Source organism: Physella acuta, unplaced genomic scaffold, assembly GCF_028476545.2.
Source record: "Physella acuta isolate Inbredline_101_S28 unplaced genomic scaffold, ASM2847654v3 ptg000133l, whole genome shotgun sequence".
In the NCBI taxonomy this organism is placed as follows: domain Eukaryota; kingdom Metazoa; phylum Mollusca; class Gastropoda; family Physidae; genus Physella; species Physella acuta.
This window is the reverse complement of record NW_026731652.1, coordinates 821,972-837,049: the sequence shown is the minus strand read 5'-3', so window position 1 is coordinate 837,049 and position 15,078 is coordinate 821,972. Positions and strand designations below refer to the sequence as shown.

At 39.8% G+C, this 15,078-nt stretch overlaps 1 protein-coding gene across 1 annotated transcript; it reads left to right on the top strand.

Moving 5' to 3' along the window:
- Nucleotides 1–2,204: 2,204 nt before the first annotated feature.
- Nucleotides 2,205–14,919, top strand: LOC131935177 (equilibrative nucleobase transporter 1-like). The gene is made up of 9 exons (XM_059291545.1): nucleotides 2,205–2,386; nucleotides 3,462–3,623; nucleotides 8,109–8,155; nucleotides 9,405–9,574; nucleotides 10,979–11,114; nucleotides 11,559–11,720; nucleotides 12,161–12,262; nucleotides 13,078–13,267; nucleotides 14,799–14,919. The coding sequence occupies exons 1-9, from the start codon at nucleotides 2,205–2,207 to the stop codon at nucleotides 14,917–14,919; spliced, it is 1,272 nt and encodes a 423-aa protein (XP_059147528.1).
- The last annotated feature ends 159 nt before the right edge of the window (nucleotides 14,920–15,078 follow it).

The following is a 15,078-nucleotide window of genomic DNA, read 5'->3' as shown; positions in this document are numbered from 1 at the left end:
ACATTGGAAAGATCTGTGGTTGACATAAGCAGCAGATGTAAAGATGCTCAAGTTGACTGACATTGCGACAGAAAGGTGCCTGAGATTATATGCCGAGATGTAATGACATGGCTAGTCGTTTAAAAGTTAGATACTTACATAAAATAAAATTGATCATGGAAATATTGTTAACAGTTTCAAGTTTGTAGTTTCTGTAAGTTGAGAATATATATAATGCTTTTAGCTGGATGTTGCTTAAAATTGTATTTCAATTAATCTGTTTATCACGGCTGTTACAGCGTCCATCCTACATGGCCATCTTGTAGTCCACAGCAATTCAATCAGTTTCTTTACATTTTCTTACAGTCGAAGCTAATTCAGCTCACCTATTTTAACTTCGGCCAAGAAATTTGAGGAAAGAGATAAATATAAACCAAATGCCAAATCAACTACTCTCATCAACTGGTCCCGATATACCACTTGCAAATATTCTATTAAATGTAAGCACAGCCCCCCCCCCCCCCCACCAAAGTTAGAATTACTAAGGGATATAAATAAAAAGTATGAAAAATGGGAAAACAGTCGTCCCGGACAGCATTCTAACAGAAGCACTCAAACCAAACCCAGCCACATCCGCAGATATATTACAACCTTTGTTAAAGCAGATTGGGCAAGATGAGATAATCTCATCTGTCTGGAAAATATGCTACCTATTAAGTGCTAACAAGTACCCGGAGCACCCCTGGCCTTCACGTGAGCAATATGGTGCCTACGTTCATTTTAAGAATGACACCCACTATGTAACACTAGGCAATACTAAACAGCCTACAGCCACATTCGGAAAAGACCATAGTTGAAGAAAAGACAGGCTTTAGACAGCGACGCAGAACAAATAAGCTAATTATTAAAATTATGTTACTTTGCTAAAAATACCTTCAGCACCAGTACTATGTTTACCGCTTTGTTATAGACTTAAAGAAACACAATGGCATAATGGACTGTGGGCTACCATGCACAGATACATTATCAGCGTAAACCTCACAGAACTTTTCCAAACATTTGTATTAGAGAGTAACCAGCGCAGTAGTTTTTAACATCACTATAGGCGGGTGGCTTAGAACAACTATATGCTCAATGGAAAAAAATCAACTGTGGTGCCCCCACAACCCCTAGTATTAAAGGATGATTGATTGATTGAATGATACAATTGGAAAGGCGAGCTACTATTATCGTTCACTAAATGAAATCAGGCGCGGTCTAGTGACCCGGTGCGTTCCGGGATCACACCGTGAGCATTATAGCCAGTGTTTCTTCCAGACATTTTTCTCCGGGGGGGAGGGGCACTTGAAATTTTCGGGGGGGGGAGGGGCGGTAGACTTTCTTCGGGGGGGGGGGGGGGCGGACACTGTTAAAAGTATATATTTTCTATAGAAATTATATAAATTTCATTTCGTTCGGGGGGGGGGGGGGGCGGTAAAAAAATTTCGGGGGGGCTTTGCCCCCCCCCCCCCCCGAAGAGATGCCTGGAAGAAACTCTGATTATGGCACCTACGTTCGTTTTAAAGAATGTCATACAATATGGAGAGTGTAGGCTATTATAATCGTTGACTAAATCAAATCAGGTGCGTCCACCTTCTGCCCTGCGTTCAGGTGACTAGGTGCACCCAACTATGGCGCCTACATTTGTTTCAAAAAGCCCCCTACAATAGGAACACGGTGGGCCACTATAATCGATGCAAACGGTGGCTTTCCAGAGCTCCACGTGACGACCCTAACACCTGGGCGGTCCCCGAGGTTTGTTCTGCTTCACAATTACTGAGGGTAATTAACGTACACACAAAGAGTTTATACATCACGCCCAAGGACGTTGGACGATTTGAAGACAAACCCGCGCCCCAACAACTAAGAGCCGGCGCTTTTTTACACAAACATAAACTCAGTTTTAGAAAGATCATACATCTAAAAGTATAACATTGGAAACGCGTTGATGAAAAAAAAATGTTTCACAGTGATGCAATGGATTCCTGCCTACTTATAAAACAAAATTTAAAAAGAAGCTACTACTGCTAGATCTTTGGACTAGAGTAAAATAGGCAAAGCGTGACTCTACACGGCTCAGTAGCTCGGTAATGTGAGGTTATGTGAGGTAACTGGTGTGTGTTTCAGTTCTCGCGTTAAGTTAGTCATCATACAACAGGCCGCGGGCAAACAGCGATTGAAAAATCATGTTTTTCAACACAAAGCTGAGATTCCTGTACGCAATATGGGCTTTCTTAGAATGTTTGGGATTTTATGGGCTTATAGAAGGGTGGGGTTCTTTGGTCTATGTTTTAAAAGATGAGGGCATTTACTCAGATTTGTGTGGAGACCACCCCGAAAATAGCTCTACAGTTTCAAATGATACAAAGTAAGTGAACTTTATTATTTCTGGGTGCATTTAATTTAGTTTAAAAAAATACTATGCATTGAAGATGTAAATTCTCCAAAGTAGCTCTAAACTCTCTGGAAATAATACTTACGAGTATACCTCGCTTTAATATTTATCTCAAAAGCATGAATAAAATGCCACCAATATAACAATATAAGTGTATTATGTATGAGATGTAGCGGTAAATAATTGAAAGTTTTCCAAAAAAAACTGTTTCTAACCACAGTGGCGTAGCCAGGATCGTCTCAAGGGGGGGGGGTCCAATTTTCACCCGGGGACAAACTTTCGATTTGCATTCCCCTCATACTTTTTATATATATACCGAGGGGTCTATGGGGGGTTATGACCCCCCCCCCCAACCCCCCTGCCTACGCCACTGTCTAAACATAAAAAGTAAAGAATTTACATACAGTTTGGAGATTTTTAAACCAACATCATTCGCAGACGCCATAAACACTCTTTATTAAGAAGTTACATCAACTTAAAAAAAACGTTTTTTTTTTTAAAATTACAAGCGTTTATTTAGGTCGCAACGTCTGTTTGTTTGTGGGTTTGCGGAAAATTTTGTAACTCAATTTTGACCCACTTCTAATGCAGCGATTTCATTCAAAAACTTTTCAGATACGTTACACTTCAATGACAATACACGTCTATCTATGTTTAATTTAATTAGAAGTTTAATTAGTACGTAAAATTTATTAAACGGTTTCAAAACTTAGGGGAAATAAAACCACTCGATTGATTACTATATTCAATAACAGAAGGGGAGATAACTAGCTAACGCCATCACCCGACCAGGCTGGTGAGCTGTGATTCACGCCAAATGTTTACAATCGTAGAGCCGGGGCGAATTAGTGAAGGCTATTAGGTGCAGATAATAAACTTTTTAAACAAAGATAAAACAACAAAAAACAAAAGAATATATTTTTCAATACGAATTTTAAATTTTCTTGAGTAACTCCGAAAGCAATGTTTTAAAAAAAATGCTCAACGCACTGTATTAGGCGTGTTCGCTAAACTTAAAACATAATCAACAGTATTTTACATTCAGCAGAAATGATACAGAAGGCGCTAACAAAAGTAGCGGCTGTCTTGAACAGGACTCGAAGCTGGCTTCCATCTTCACGGTCGCCTCATCACTGTACTGCTTATTCAACATGTTGTTGGGACAGGTTTCCTTCAAGTTTGGGGCACGGATTACCCGCCTTATTGCCGTGTAAATTTTAAATTATTTGTGTGCATGAACTTGTCTGCTTTTACAAAAAATTTCTTTGAGTTTATGACAAAATCTTAAAACTTAATTAGACCCCCGTGTCCTTTTTCAGGCAAATTAATCTCCGTTCACTGTTCGAGAATATTTTGAGAAAAATTATGTATTAAACATGCATCGATACAGTGTGAAAAACAATTTAAAACTAATGTTTGTAGAACAGAACAGAACAAAAACACAATAGAAATTATAAAAAAAAAACTCAACAAAACCTTCAAAAAAAAAAATAATTCCCGGAACATAACAGGAATAAACATAGAAATAAGGAAAGGATAAAAATGTTTGGTTATCATATAAAAACAGATTTAAAGAAGAACACGAGAAAACTAACAAAAAAAAAAACAACAATAGAAAATCAAAAGAACATAATAGAATGGCACGGAACTGTAAAGATATTAAAGAAAGAGCATGGCTAAAGATAAAGATGTGGAACAGACATATGGTATTTCTGCACAGGAGCAAACCACACTACTCACCATTCACCAATGTATACTTGGCGCTAAAATGTAAAGAGTATTTGTTTAGAGAATAAAATAGAATACATGTAGAAATAAACCGGGAGTGATCTCCCCTAAACGTTCTCAAATATTCTAATATAACTTACCTATCAAATTTCATTTATCTATCTAAAATAGTACTCAAGTTATAGGCTTTTGAAAAATTCAAAGTAGAAAAAGTACTACTTCGGGTTATCGGAAATCGCTCAAAAGTTGATCAGGATCTACGATTTTGATAAAATACTTATATATGAAATTTCATCAACCTAACTGTAACGGTACTCAAGTTATCGTGTTTACACACACACAGACACACACACAGACTCACAGACACACAGACAAACAGACAAGATTTTAAAATTATGTTTTCAGTATCAGTGAGATTTTTTTTTTTTGCACGATTACAAGACTTTCTCTATACTTCGTATATACGAGAAAGTAAAAAAGAACAGAACAAAAGATAACGTCAAATAACACAAAGAAGAACTGTGTGGAAAAGAACAAGTAGGCTACAACCCGCTAATGCCTGAGGTTTCACAAATACTTTTATTGACACATAAATTTTTTATTTCTTTAATCGGTTCAGCACACACTCCCAATTGCTCTACATACCCGACTTCCCCGTTTTTTGGCCGAGGTCACACTGCACACGAAAACATTCAACGACCTTTAACCGAGAAAAAGTGCTCGACATGTTTTGTGCCTAGTGACATTCATGCATGAATGATTGGTTTAGAATAGTTGGCGGTTACGTTTTAGTGTGTCTGCTTTAAAAAGTAATGAATGGACTATGCTTCACACACCAATACACCAATACACTTAGACGTATGGGTTAAAAATGAGATTGACATGATATTTCTTAATTTTATTATATAAGATATCATGTCATCTCCCCCCCCCCCCACCCCCCTACCCCCTCATCAAGTAGGTTCAGTAAAGTGTAGAGAGATATCTTCAACATTAAATCTCCCTAAATGATCGGTATTTTAACATTCCCGCTTACATAAAAAAAAGTGCGTTCACCAAAGACTATTTTTTTCCCACGTTTTCTTTAACTTGCTTTCTCTGTTTGTGTGTTTGTCTTTCCAATCAAATCTTGCGATCGAAATTTCTGGCACTTCCCAGTTAGCTAGCGCGCTGAAATTTTCAGGGAAGCTTTCTTTTGGATGACCATTGAATATTCAATTGTTATTATTACTAAATTGATCAATGGAAACATTTTATTGAGCATTTTAGACCGCTATATAATCTATATATATAATTCTCCTCTGCTAGCCATTAGAAAAAAAACCAGCGACGCGTACCTCGCGCGCAGTGAAGCGAACGATCACATGTCGCCACAGGCTTAGGGGCAGAGAATTTAGCTTGAACCGAGTTTAAACTTACAGGAGGTAGACCAGTTTGGGGGAGACGATATGGTCGAGTGGTTGGGCACACGATTGCTATCCCACTCGACACGGGTTCAAATCTATGTGTTCTAGTCAGTAACGTATCAAACAACGTGTTTTTTACGAGTTGTCTTTTTACGAGTTGTCTTTTTACGAGTTGTCTTTTTACGAGTTGTCTTTTTACGAGTTGTCTTTTTACGAGTTGTCTTCGTTTACCCAAAAAAAGTGAAAAGATAAAATCGATAGCAAGATTTTAATGCAAACAAACAGACAAAGACTAAAAAGTAGAAAATAATAATCATTAAAAAAGTTTTAAAAAACCCACGTTTTCTGATTGAACTAAAAAGTAGAAAATAAATGCTATAGGCCCTACATCACAATAATGCAAGCGATCACTCTACTATAAGCGAGCAAAAACGTGGGGCGCCGTGATTTTCTTACAGTTTCTAATACTGTTGACTCTCTACAAGCTCCCTAATAAAAGTCAATAGTATTATCTAATCAATAGTAATATAACTTTTACTTCGGCGCCCCACGTTTTTCATCGCTTATAGTAGAGTGATCGCTTGCATTATTGTGATGTAGGGCCTATAGCATTTATTTTCTACTTTTTAGTTCAATCAGAAAACGTGGGTTTTTTAAAACTTTTTTAATGATTATTATTAAAAAGTTAGCTTGAGACAATTTGCAAGAGGGTAGATGTTTGAGTTTTTGTATATTGGATAAGTGAGTTTTTGGGTGTTTGATGTGTGCATTTGCGGGTGGGGGATGTGTGAGTTTGTGGGTGGAGGATGTGTGAGTTTGTGGGTGGAGGATGTGTGAGTTTGTGGGTGGAGGATGTGTGAGTTTGTGGGTGGAGGATGTGTGAGTTTGTGGGTGGGGGATGTATGAGTTTGTGGGTGGAGGATGTGTGAGTTTGTGGGTGGAGGATGTGTGAGTTTGTGGGTGGAGGATGTGTGAGTTTGTGGGTGGAGGATGTGTGAGTTTGTGGGTGGGGGGTGTATGAGTTTGTGGGTGGAGGATGTGTGAGTTTGTGGGTGGAGGATGTGTGAGTTTGTGGGTGGAGGATGTGTGAGTTTGTGGGTGGGGGATGTGTGAGTTTGTGGGTGGGGGATGTGTGAGTTTGTGGGTGGGGGATGTGTGAGTTTGTGGGTGGAGGATGTGTGAGTTTGTGGGTGGAGGATGTGTGAGTTTGTGGGTGGAGGATGTGTGAGTTTGTGGGTGGGGGGTGTGTGAGTTTGTGGGTGGAGGATGTGTGAGTTTGTGGGTGGAGGATGTGTGAGTTTGTGGGTGGGGGGTGTATGAGTTTGTGGGTGGAGGATGTGTGAGTTTGTGGGTGGGGGATGTGTGAGTTTGTGGGTGGGGGATGTATGAGTTTGTGGGTGGGGGATGTATGAGTTTGTGGGTGGGGGATGTATGAGTTTGTGGGTGGAGGATGTGTGAGTTTGTGGGTGGGGGATGTATGAGTTTGTGGGTGGGGGATGTATGAGTTTGTGGGTGGGGGATGTATGAGTTTGTGGGTGGAGGATGTGTGAGTTTGTGGGTGGGGGATGTATGAGTTTGTGGGTGGAGGATGTGTGAGTTTGTGGGTGGAGGATGTGTGAGTTTGTGGGTGGAGGATGTGTGAGTTTGTGGGTGGAGGATGTGTGAGTTTGTGGGTGGAGGATGTGTGAGTTTGTGGGTGGAGGATGTGTGAGTTTGTGGGTGGAGGATGTGTGAGTTTGTGGGTGGGGGGTGTATGAGTTTGTGGGTGGAGGATGTGTGAGTTTGTGGGTGGAGGATGTGTGAGTTTGTGGGTGGAGGATGTGTGAGTTTGTGGGTGGAGGATGTGTGAGTTTGTGGGTGGAGGATGTGTGAGTTTGTGGGTGGAGGATGTGTGAGTTTGTGGGTGGAGGATGTGTGAGTTTGTGGGTGGAGGATGTGTGAGTTTGTGGGTGGAGGATGTGTGAGTTTGTGGGTGGGGGATGTGTGAGTTTGTGGGTGGAGGATGTGTGAGTTTGTGGGTGGAGGATGTGTGAGTTTGTGGGTGGAGGATGTGTGAGTTTGTGGGTGGAGGATGTGTGAGTTTGTGGGTGGAGGATGTGTGAGTTTGTGGGTGGAGGATGTGTGAGTTTGTGGGTGGAGGATGTGTGAGTTTGTGGGTGGAGGATGTGTGAGTTTGTGGGTGGAGGATGTGTGAGTTTGTGGGTGGAGGATGTGTGAGTTTGTGGGTGGAGGATGTGTGAGTTTGTGGGTGGAGGATGTGTGAGTTTGTGGGTGGAGGATGTGTGAGTTTGTGGGTGGAGGATGTGTGAGTTTGTGGGTGGAGGATGTGTGAGTTTGCGGGTGGGGGATGTATGAATCTGTGGATGGTGTATGTGTAATCTTTTGGATGGGGGTGTGTGAGTTGGAGGGTGGGGTGAGTTTGTGGTCAAATATGTTCTATTTAGATGTGCATGATTTTTTTTTGGTTTCTTTATAGGTTTTTATATAATACGTGTTTTATTTTCTGAGCTTTGGTTATTTTCTACTGTCATACACCACTTGATTAAACTTTTTATTTTCAGATTATTTTATGTTTGTGGGGCACTAATGATAGCCTTCACGTCAAAAGGTTGGTTTCAAATTTGTTAGGTAACCCGAAAACGTTAACATTAATTCGTTAAGTTAATAATAAAGTTATTGGACGTAATGTGTGCATAAGATAGCGGAAAATTAGTATTTTATACAGGAAACTGATTATTTTTTAAAAAGTTAATTAAACATCTAATTAAGTCACATTTTATGACAAAGAGCATTGTCCGGTAAAAATTATATTTTTTCGGGAATTTAGAAACATATTAAGTACTACTTCCTGTTACTGGAAATCCCTCAAAATCTCAAAAATAAGATCTTATTCCTATGAATAGAATTTCGTCCATCTAACTCAAACGGTATTTATGTTATTGTTAATTTACAATGCAGAAATGGATTATATACCACTTTCGAATATCGGAGGTCACTCAAAAATTGAATGTAATCCTAGTTTAACATCATATATATAAAATCTCATCTACCTAACTGAAACAGGACTCAAATTATCGTGTTTCCATGGAAATAGAGTAACGTAACACTTCGGTTACCGAAAATCTTTCAAGTGTTGACAGATACCTTCTGTTATTGTGTCTATGACTCGTTGGGAGTCTTTGGGCGAAATGAGTACATCGGGTACTTGGCTAAAATCAGGGGAAAGCCAGGCAAGGAATTATATTTGCAAAAAACCAGGCTAGGAATTATATTTTCAAAAACTAGGCTAGGAATTATATTTTCAAAAACTAGGCTAGGAATTATATTTGCAAAAAACCAGGCTAGGAATTATATTTGCAAAAAACCAGGCTAGGAATTATAAATGCAAAAAACCAGGCTAGGAATTATATTTGCAAAAACCCAGGCTAGGAATTATATTTGCAAAAAACCAGGCTAGGAATTGTATTTGCAAAAACCCAGGCTAGGAATTATATTTGCAAAAACCCAGGCTAGGAATTATATTTGCAAAAAACCAGGCTAGGAATTATAAATGCAAAAAACCAGGCTAGGAATTATATTTGCAAAAACCCAGGCTAGGAATTATATTTGCAAAAAACCAGGCTAAAAATTATATTTACAAAATGATACCTTTATATTCCGGGGCTATAAATAAATCTTACTTCGACTGCTCTGTTGATCGCGAGATCCCGAATATTCCTTTACTTTAATGTAGTTTATTGGGTTGAGATGCTCTAAACTTAATGTAAGATAGTGAAATAAAGATTGAATAGTAAAGTAACATATTTTGACCCTTGAAGGTATAATATTTTAAAAACCCATCCACTCCCTTGTCAAAGAGTTACCTTGGTTAGCTTACCCTGGGCTGACGTTCATTGGCTTTGGGGGTGTGGCCATGTTCTTCACCTGCATTCAAGTGGCCAACCTGTTCCCGCTGGGAGGATCTGTGGTCATTGGCTTTCTCAATGGAGGATTTGATACGTCGTCAGGCGTTCAGCTGATGGTCAAGGTGGGTTTTTAGCCTGTTTGGTTATAGTGGGTTCTAGATCTAGATAGTAAGTGTGAGCTATGTATATGGATGGTTATAGTGGGTTCTAGATCTAGATAGTAAGTGTGAGCTATGTAATTGGATGGTTATAGTGGGTTCTAGATCTAGATAGTAAGTGTGAGCTATGTAATTGGATGGTTATAGTGGGTTCTAGATCTAGATAGTAAGTGTGAGCTATGTGGGTTATAGTGGGTTCTAGATCTAGCTAGTAGTGGTGGAATCTAGATCTCAAAGGTGAAAATGGTGTCTAGTAGATAGGTTCTACACTTGGTTGTTGATAGCGGGTTCTAAGTCTAGATGATGATGTTGGGATCTAGATCTAGATGATGATGGTGGGATCTAGATCTGGATAATGATGGTGGGATCTAGATCTGGATGATGATGTTGGGATCTAGATCTGGATGATGATGGTGGGATCTAGATCTGGATAATGATGGTGGGATCTAGATCTGGATGATGATGTTGGGATCTAGATCTGGATGATGATGGTGGGATCTAGATCTGGATAATGATGGTGGGATCTAGATCTGGATGATGATGGTGGGATCTAGATCTGGATAATGATGGTGGGATCTAGATCTGGATGATGATGTTGGGATCTAGATCTGGATGATGATGGTGGGATCTAGATCTGGATAATGATGGTGGGATCTAGATCTAGATGATGATGCTGGGTAAACCAGTAAATTACACATTTATTTTAAAATATATGTGTTAAAAAAAACTGAGTACAGTATCGTATACAGAAGGTTTGTTAATCACACCTGCATTAGATCGCGGGTACTTCCATGTACGTTTCAGAAGCCATTATCGTTACAGCACGCTGTTTGCTCTCAAACACATAGGAAAATTAGAGCTATCTCAATAACTTATTTTAAAGTGACCAAAAACTTACCAAGACTGACCACGGCCTTTTATAAACTATACATTTTAAAAATGCTCGAATTAGATTGAATCCTTGGAGGTATGACACAAACTAAATATTTAGTAGATAGCAAAGTAGATAGCTCGGTTGCCGTAGGCACTTTGAAAAATATTATATTGTCAAAAATATAATATTAATCGGCTGAAAAGGGACACGCTTGGCCGCTCCATTTTACCTATTAAATAGACATACACTGGAACATAATTAAAAATAATTTAAACTTTTTATACCCCCCCCCCCTTTTTATACCCCCCCCCCATGTCCCGTTCTATTATAACTCTAAAAAATAACGGAACCAAACTTTAAGACACAAGTATTATTCCATTATAATTTAGACTAAACGGTTTTCAAATAACTGTGAAAATAAATAAAATTAATAAAAACTGGGGATATAATGTATTCAAAATTTTTTCGCAATACAGACTGTTTTTACTTCATAGTTTGGGTACGAGAATGGAATAAGCAGGCGGACGTCTTACGTCATCATCGCCTGCTGTCAGGTGTTCACCCTCATCTCCAGCTTGTTTTTTTATCCCAAGGATTTTATCCGCAAACAACAGAAGGAGCCAGTTATTGGTGAGTGACCTTTACAGCAACAGGACCTATTGGTTTTTGAGTGAGCCTTTACATCCCCATGTTCAAGCTGTTGATGAGTAACTTTTAAAGATTGTGATGAAATCTGTAATGGATGTGATAATCGTTGTAACTCATAACGTCTGTAATGTATATATAGAAGTCTGAAATGAATATGCTTATGTCATTAATAAATGAGAACAAAGTCTGTAATGGATGGGATAAGGTCTGAAAATGATGTGATAAGATTTGCTGCCAGACAGAAATTTCCTTGTATACACTTGTTTTTTATTAAATTGATTTAGTAATCACACACTGTATTATACGACCATTATAGTTTGCTCTAGTAGTATAAATAAACCTTTTATTATGCAAGAGGCCAGAGAAGAAAATACAGAATCACAAACAACTAAAGTGCAACAGACGGAAAGAGGTAAAAACTTGGAGCAACAAGTAGACACAGGCGGAGAAAAAGAAGAACAAGAAGATTCTGGAACCTTCCGGGGCCTGCTGAGACATTTATACTGCACGTGCTGTGGGTGTCTTGTCTTCAACTTCGGTTTTACTTCGTGCTGGGGTCGATCAACACCAGTCTACAGAAGATGGTCAGTACACAGTCTGAAGGTGAGTGGTCAACAGTCTACAGCCTGAAGGTGAGTGGTCAGTTCACAGTCTGAAGGTGAGTGGTCAACAGTCTACAGCCTGAAGGTGAGTGGTCAGTTCACAGTCTGAAGGTGACTGGTCAACACACAGTCTGAAGGTGAGTGGTCAAGTCTACAGCCTGAAGGTGAGTGGTCAGTTCACAGGCTGAAGGTGAGTGGTCAACAGTCTACAGAAGATGGTCAGTACACAGTCTGAAGGTGAGTGGTCAGTACACAATCTGAAGGTGAGTGGTCAACACCAGTCTACAGAAGGTGAGTGGTCAACTAGACTCATGTACACAATATCTGCCTCCCCAGTCAGCCACTACACTAGACTCAAGTACACAATATCTCCCTCCCCAGTATACCACTACACTAAACTCAAGTACACAATATCTATCTCCCCAGTCAGCCACTACACCAACGTGATGGTGTACACTATGATGAGTGGAATCTTCGTCTGCCCCCTAGCTGGATTTTTCTACTCCTGGCAGACTCAAATCTTTGCCAGTAAGGAATTTTTTTTTGACAGAACCATGTAAGACAAATTTAGTATGGGACCGGTTTAAGTCGTCTTAGGTCAAATTCACAACAAGTATATTACGAGTATACAAATGCTTAATACTTGTACTATTTATTTATTTATTTATGTATTCAATAACGGTAATAATAGTAGGCAGGGTTTTGTTTTTACGTTGGCCGTTTTAAAATAAACAAATAAATGACTACAGAAGTTTTGCTATGGCGCCTACGTTCGTTTAAGTGAGTGCAAAAGACTATGAATAAGTTGGGTTTTATAGTCGTTTACTAAGTTGAAACAGGCGGTTCTGCCGGCGCCCCATAAGGGTGCGATTTTGGCGCCCCGGCTAGACTGTGAGCACTTTGCGTTCGTGTTTGCATTTAAGTTGGTGTTTATGTTGGTGTTTACTTTTGCATTATTTTGAGTTATTGTTTGCGTTTAGGTTTGAGTTTGTGTTTCTAATTGTATTTTCGTTTGTGTTTGCGTTTGAGTTTTCTTTGAGTTTAGCTCTGGGTTTACGTTTGTGGTTGCGTTTGTGTCTGCGTTTGTATGTGCGTTTGGATTTTTTTTATTCTGCTTTCGTTTTGGTTGTTTGTGGTTAGGGTTAATTCGAAAAGTAATATATTATTAAACCCGGCAATGCCGGGTATATGCTGCTTCTTAAACACACAAGTCATGATCCTTTACAGATAGGGTTTTCACAGAGGCCAGTGCAGGGCCTGGCCGGGACGGCTAGTAATATAAGACACAAATAACAATCATAATTTCATCATCAATAACATAAAATAACCGCAGCATCCTTCAGACAGCCTATCCAGCGTACGACGTCAGGTGATGCCGTCAGTGCTCCCCCTAACGGCGACCACCGTGTCCAGCGTCATCATGTCCAGTCTCCTGCTGGTCAACGACCCCCGGGTGCTGTACGCCTTCTTCGTCTTCCTGGTGCTGCATCGGTCATTTCTATTCACAACGTACACCGCGTATGTGGTTGCGATGTAAGTGGGAACGTTTGAAAACAAACTTTTAATGAACTTGTCCTGTTATCGTCCGTCATTCCATCATCTTTCAATGTCAGTGGCGTCACTAGGTTGGGTATCACCCGTGTGGCACCTATTACTGTCACCCCTTTGGGTTTTTTTTATGTAAATTTTGCAGTTGGTGTCACCCTCCTCCCGGTAAAAGCTTTAAGGTGTTCACATGTAATCTAATGACCTTTATCTATCGTCGGTTATCAATTCAGCTGGGTGTAGCATTATTTCTCTATAGTTTTATGTTTATGTCATGGTGTCTCTCCCCCCCCCCCCCCCCCCCGGCCCCCACCCTTTTTTGTCAGGATCGTCAATATGTACTTAATATACTTTTTAGATATAATTAACCATTCCTTGCATTTTTTTGGTGTTGGTGTCTGTTATGAAACGAATCATCATGGTTGGTATATGTTGGTGGTGATGACTGCAGTGAGAGGCTCAAGTAAAACGCTAACACAATTTCAGCTAGGCAACTTTAATGGTTACTACTTTAGTCTTCAATAAACAGGAAATAATCTAGAACATTAATAGTGGCCAGCCTTAGGGGCCAGCCCTATCACACATTACAAAACACAAAACACGACTACGTGCTAGCAAGCTTTAACTGTCCTATCTTTCTGGGCCTTACCAGCTTGGTGTCTATGCCTCGAATACAATAGGGTGTCTCATTACGTGTTTCCCCAAATTTGCATACCAGGTTAGTTGGGTCGGGCTCAGGTCAAAGACCGGCGACCTTTACTTCCCCTAGCCTGCACATCGCTAGGTAGGACGAGGTGAGGGGGGTGGGGCGTTAACACGCTGTCCTAGTTCAGGTGTGGGACGGGTAGATACCAACTAGCAGTGGGACGGGGATGCATTGTATCCCAGGTCAGGTGTGGGACGGGAGGGGGTGGGGTGGATAACCAACTAGGCTAGCATCAATAATAGACTCAGTCATAACAATGTCATCCTCCTAAATTTGGTCCGCACCCCCATCGCGACTCATCATCTAGTAATGTTGTTCATCATCCATCAATGTTGTCCATTATCTACCAATGTATTACATCATCCATCAATGTTGTCCATTATCTACCAATGTATTACATCATCCATCAATGTTGTCCATCATCTATCAATGTTGTCCATCATATATCAATGTTGTCCATTATCTATAAATGTTGTCCATTGTCTACCAATGTTGTCCATCATCTATCAATGTTGTCCATCATCTATCAATGTTGTCCATTATCTACCAATGTTGTCCATCATCTATCAATGTTGTCCATCATCTATCAATGTTGTCCATCATATATCAATGTTGTCTATTATCTACCAATGTTGTCCATCATCCATCAATGTTGTCCATTATCTACCAATTTTGTCCATCATCCATCAATGTTGTCCATTATCTACCAATTTTGTCCATCATCCATCAATGTTGTCCATTATCTACCAATGTTCTCCATCATCCAACATTGTCGTCCATCATCCATCACTGTTGCCTATCATCTGTCACCAGCTTCCCTAGTTGTTATCTGGGCAGCTTGCTGGGGATCGCAGTCTTCACCGCTGGGGTCATCTCATTTTTTCAGTACGCCCTTTTTGCTTGGCTGGAGACTGGACTTATGCAGGTACAGTAGAGTTCATCTTAATTACAATAATTCTCAATTCAGTTACAATAAACATCGCGATTACAAAACGGTTTGATTCAAATAAGGTGATAAATTCGTCGTGGAAATAAAATTATTTTTTAACGAATATTTCATTAAAAGTATCTGAATACAAAAGGTAAAGTTGCG

Excerpts from the sequence above, each read along its gene's own strand:
- LOC131935177 (XM_059291545.1), top strand. The coding sequence starts at position 2,205 with ATGTTTTTCAACACAAAGCTGAGATTCCTGTACGCAATATGGGCTTTC. Across the intron at positions 11,115-11,558 it reads ACAGAAGGAGCCAGTTATTG|CAACAAGTAGACACAGGCGG; the intron begins GTGAGTGACCTT and ends AAAAACTTGGAG. Across the intron at positions 13,268-14,798 it reads ACCGCGTATGTGGTTGCGAT|CTTCCCTAGTTGTTATCTGG; the intron begins GTAAGTGGGAAC and ends ATCTGTCACCAG.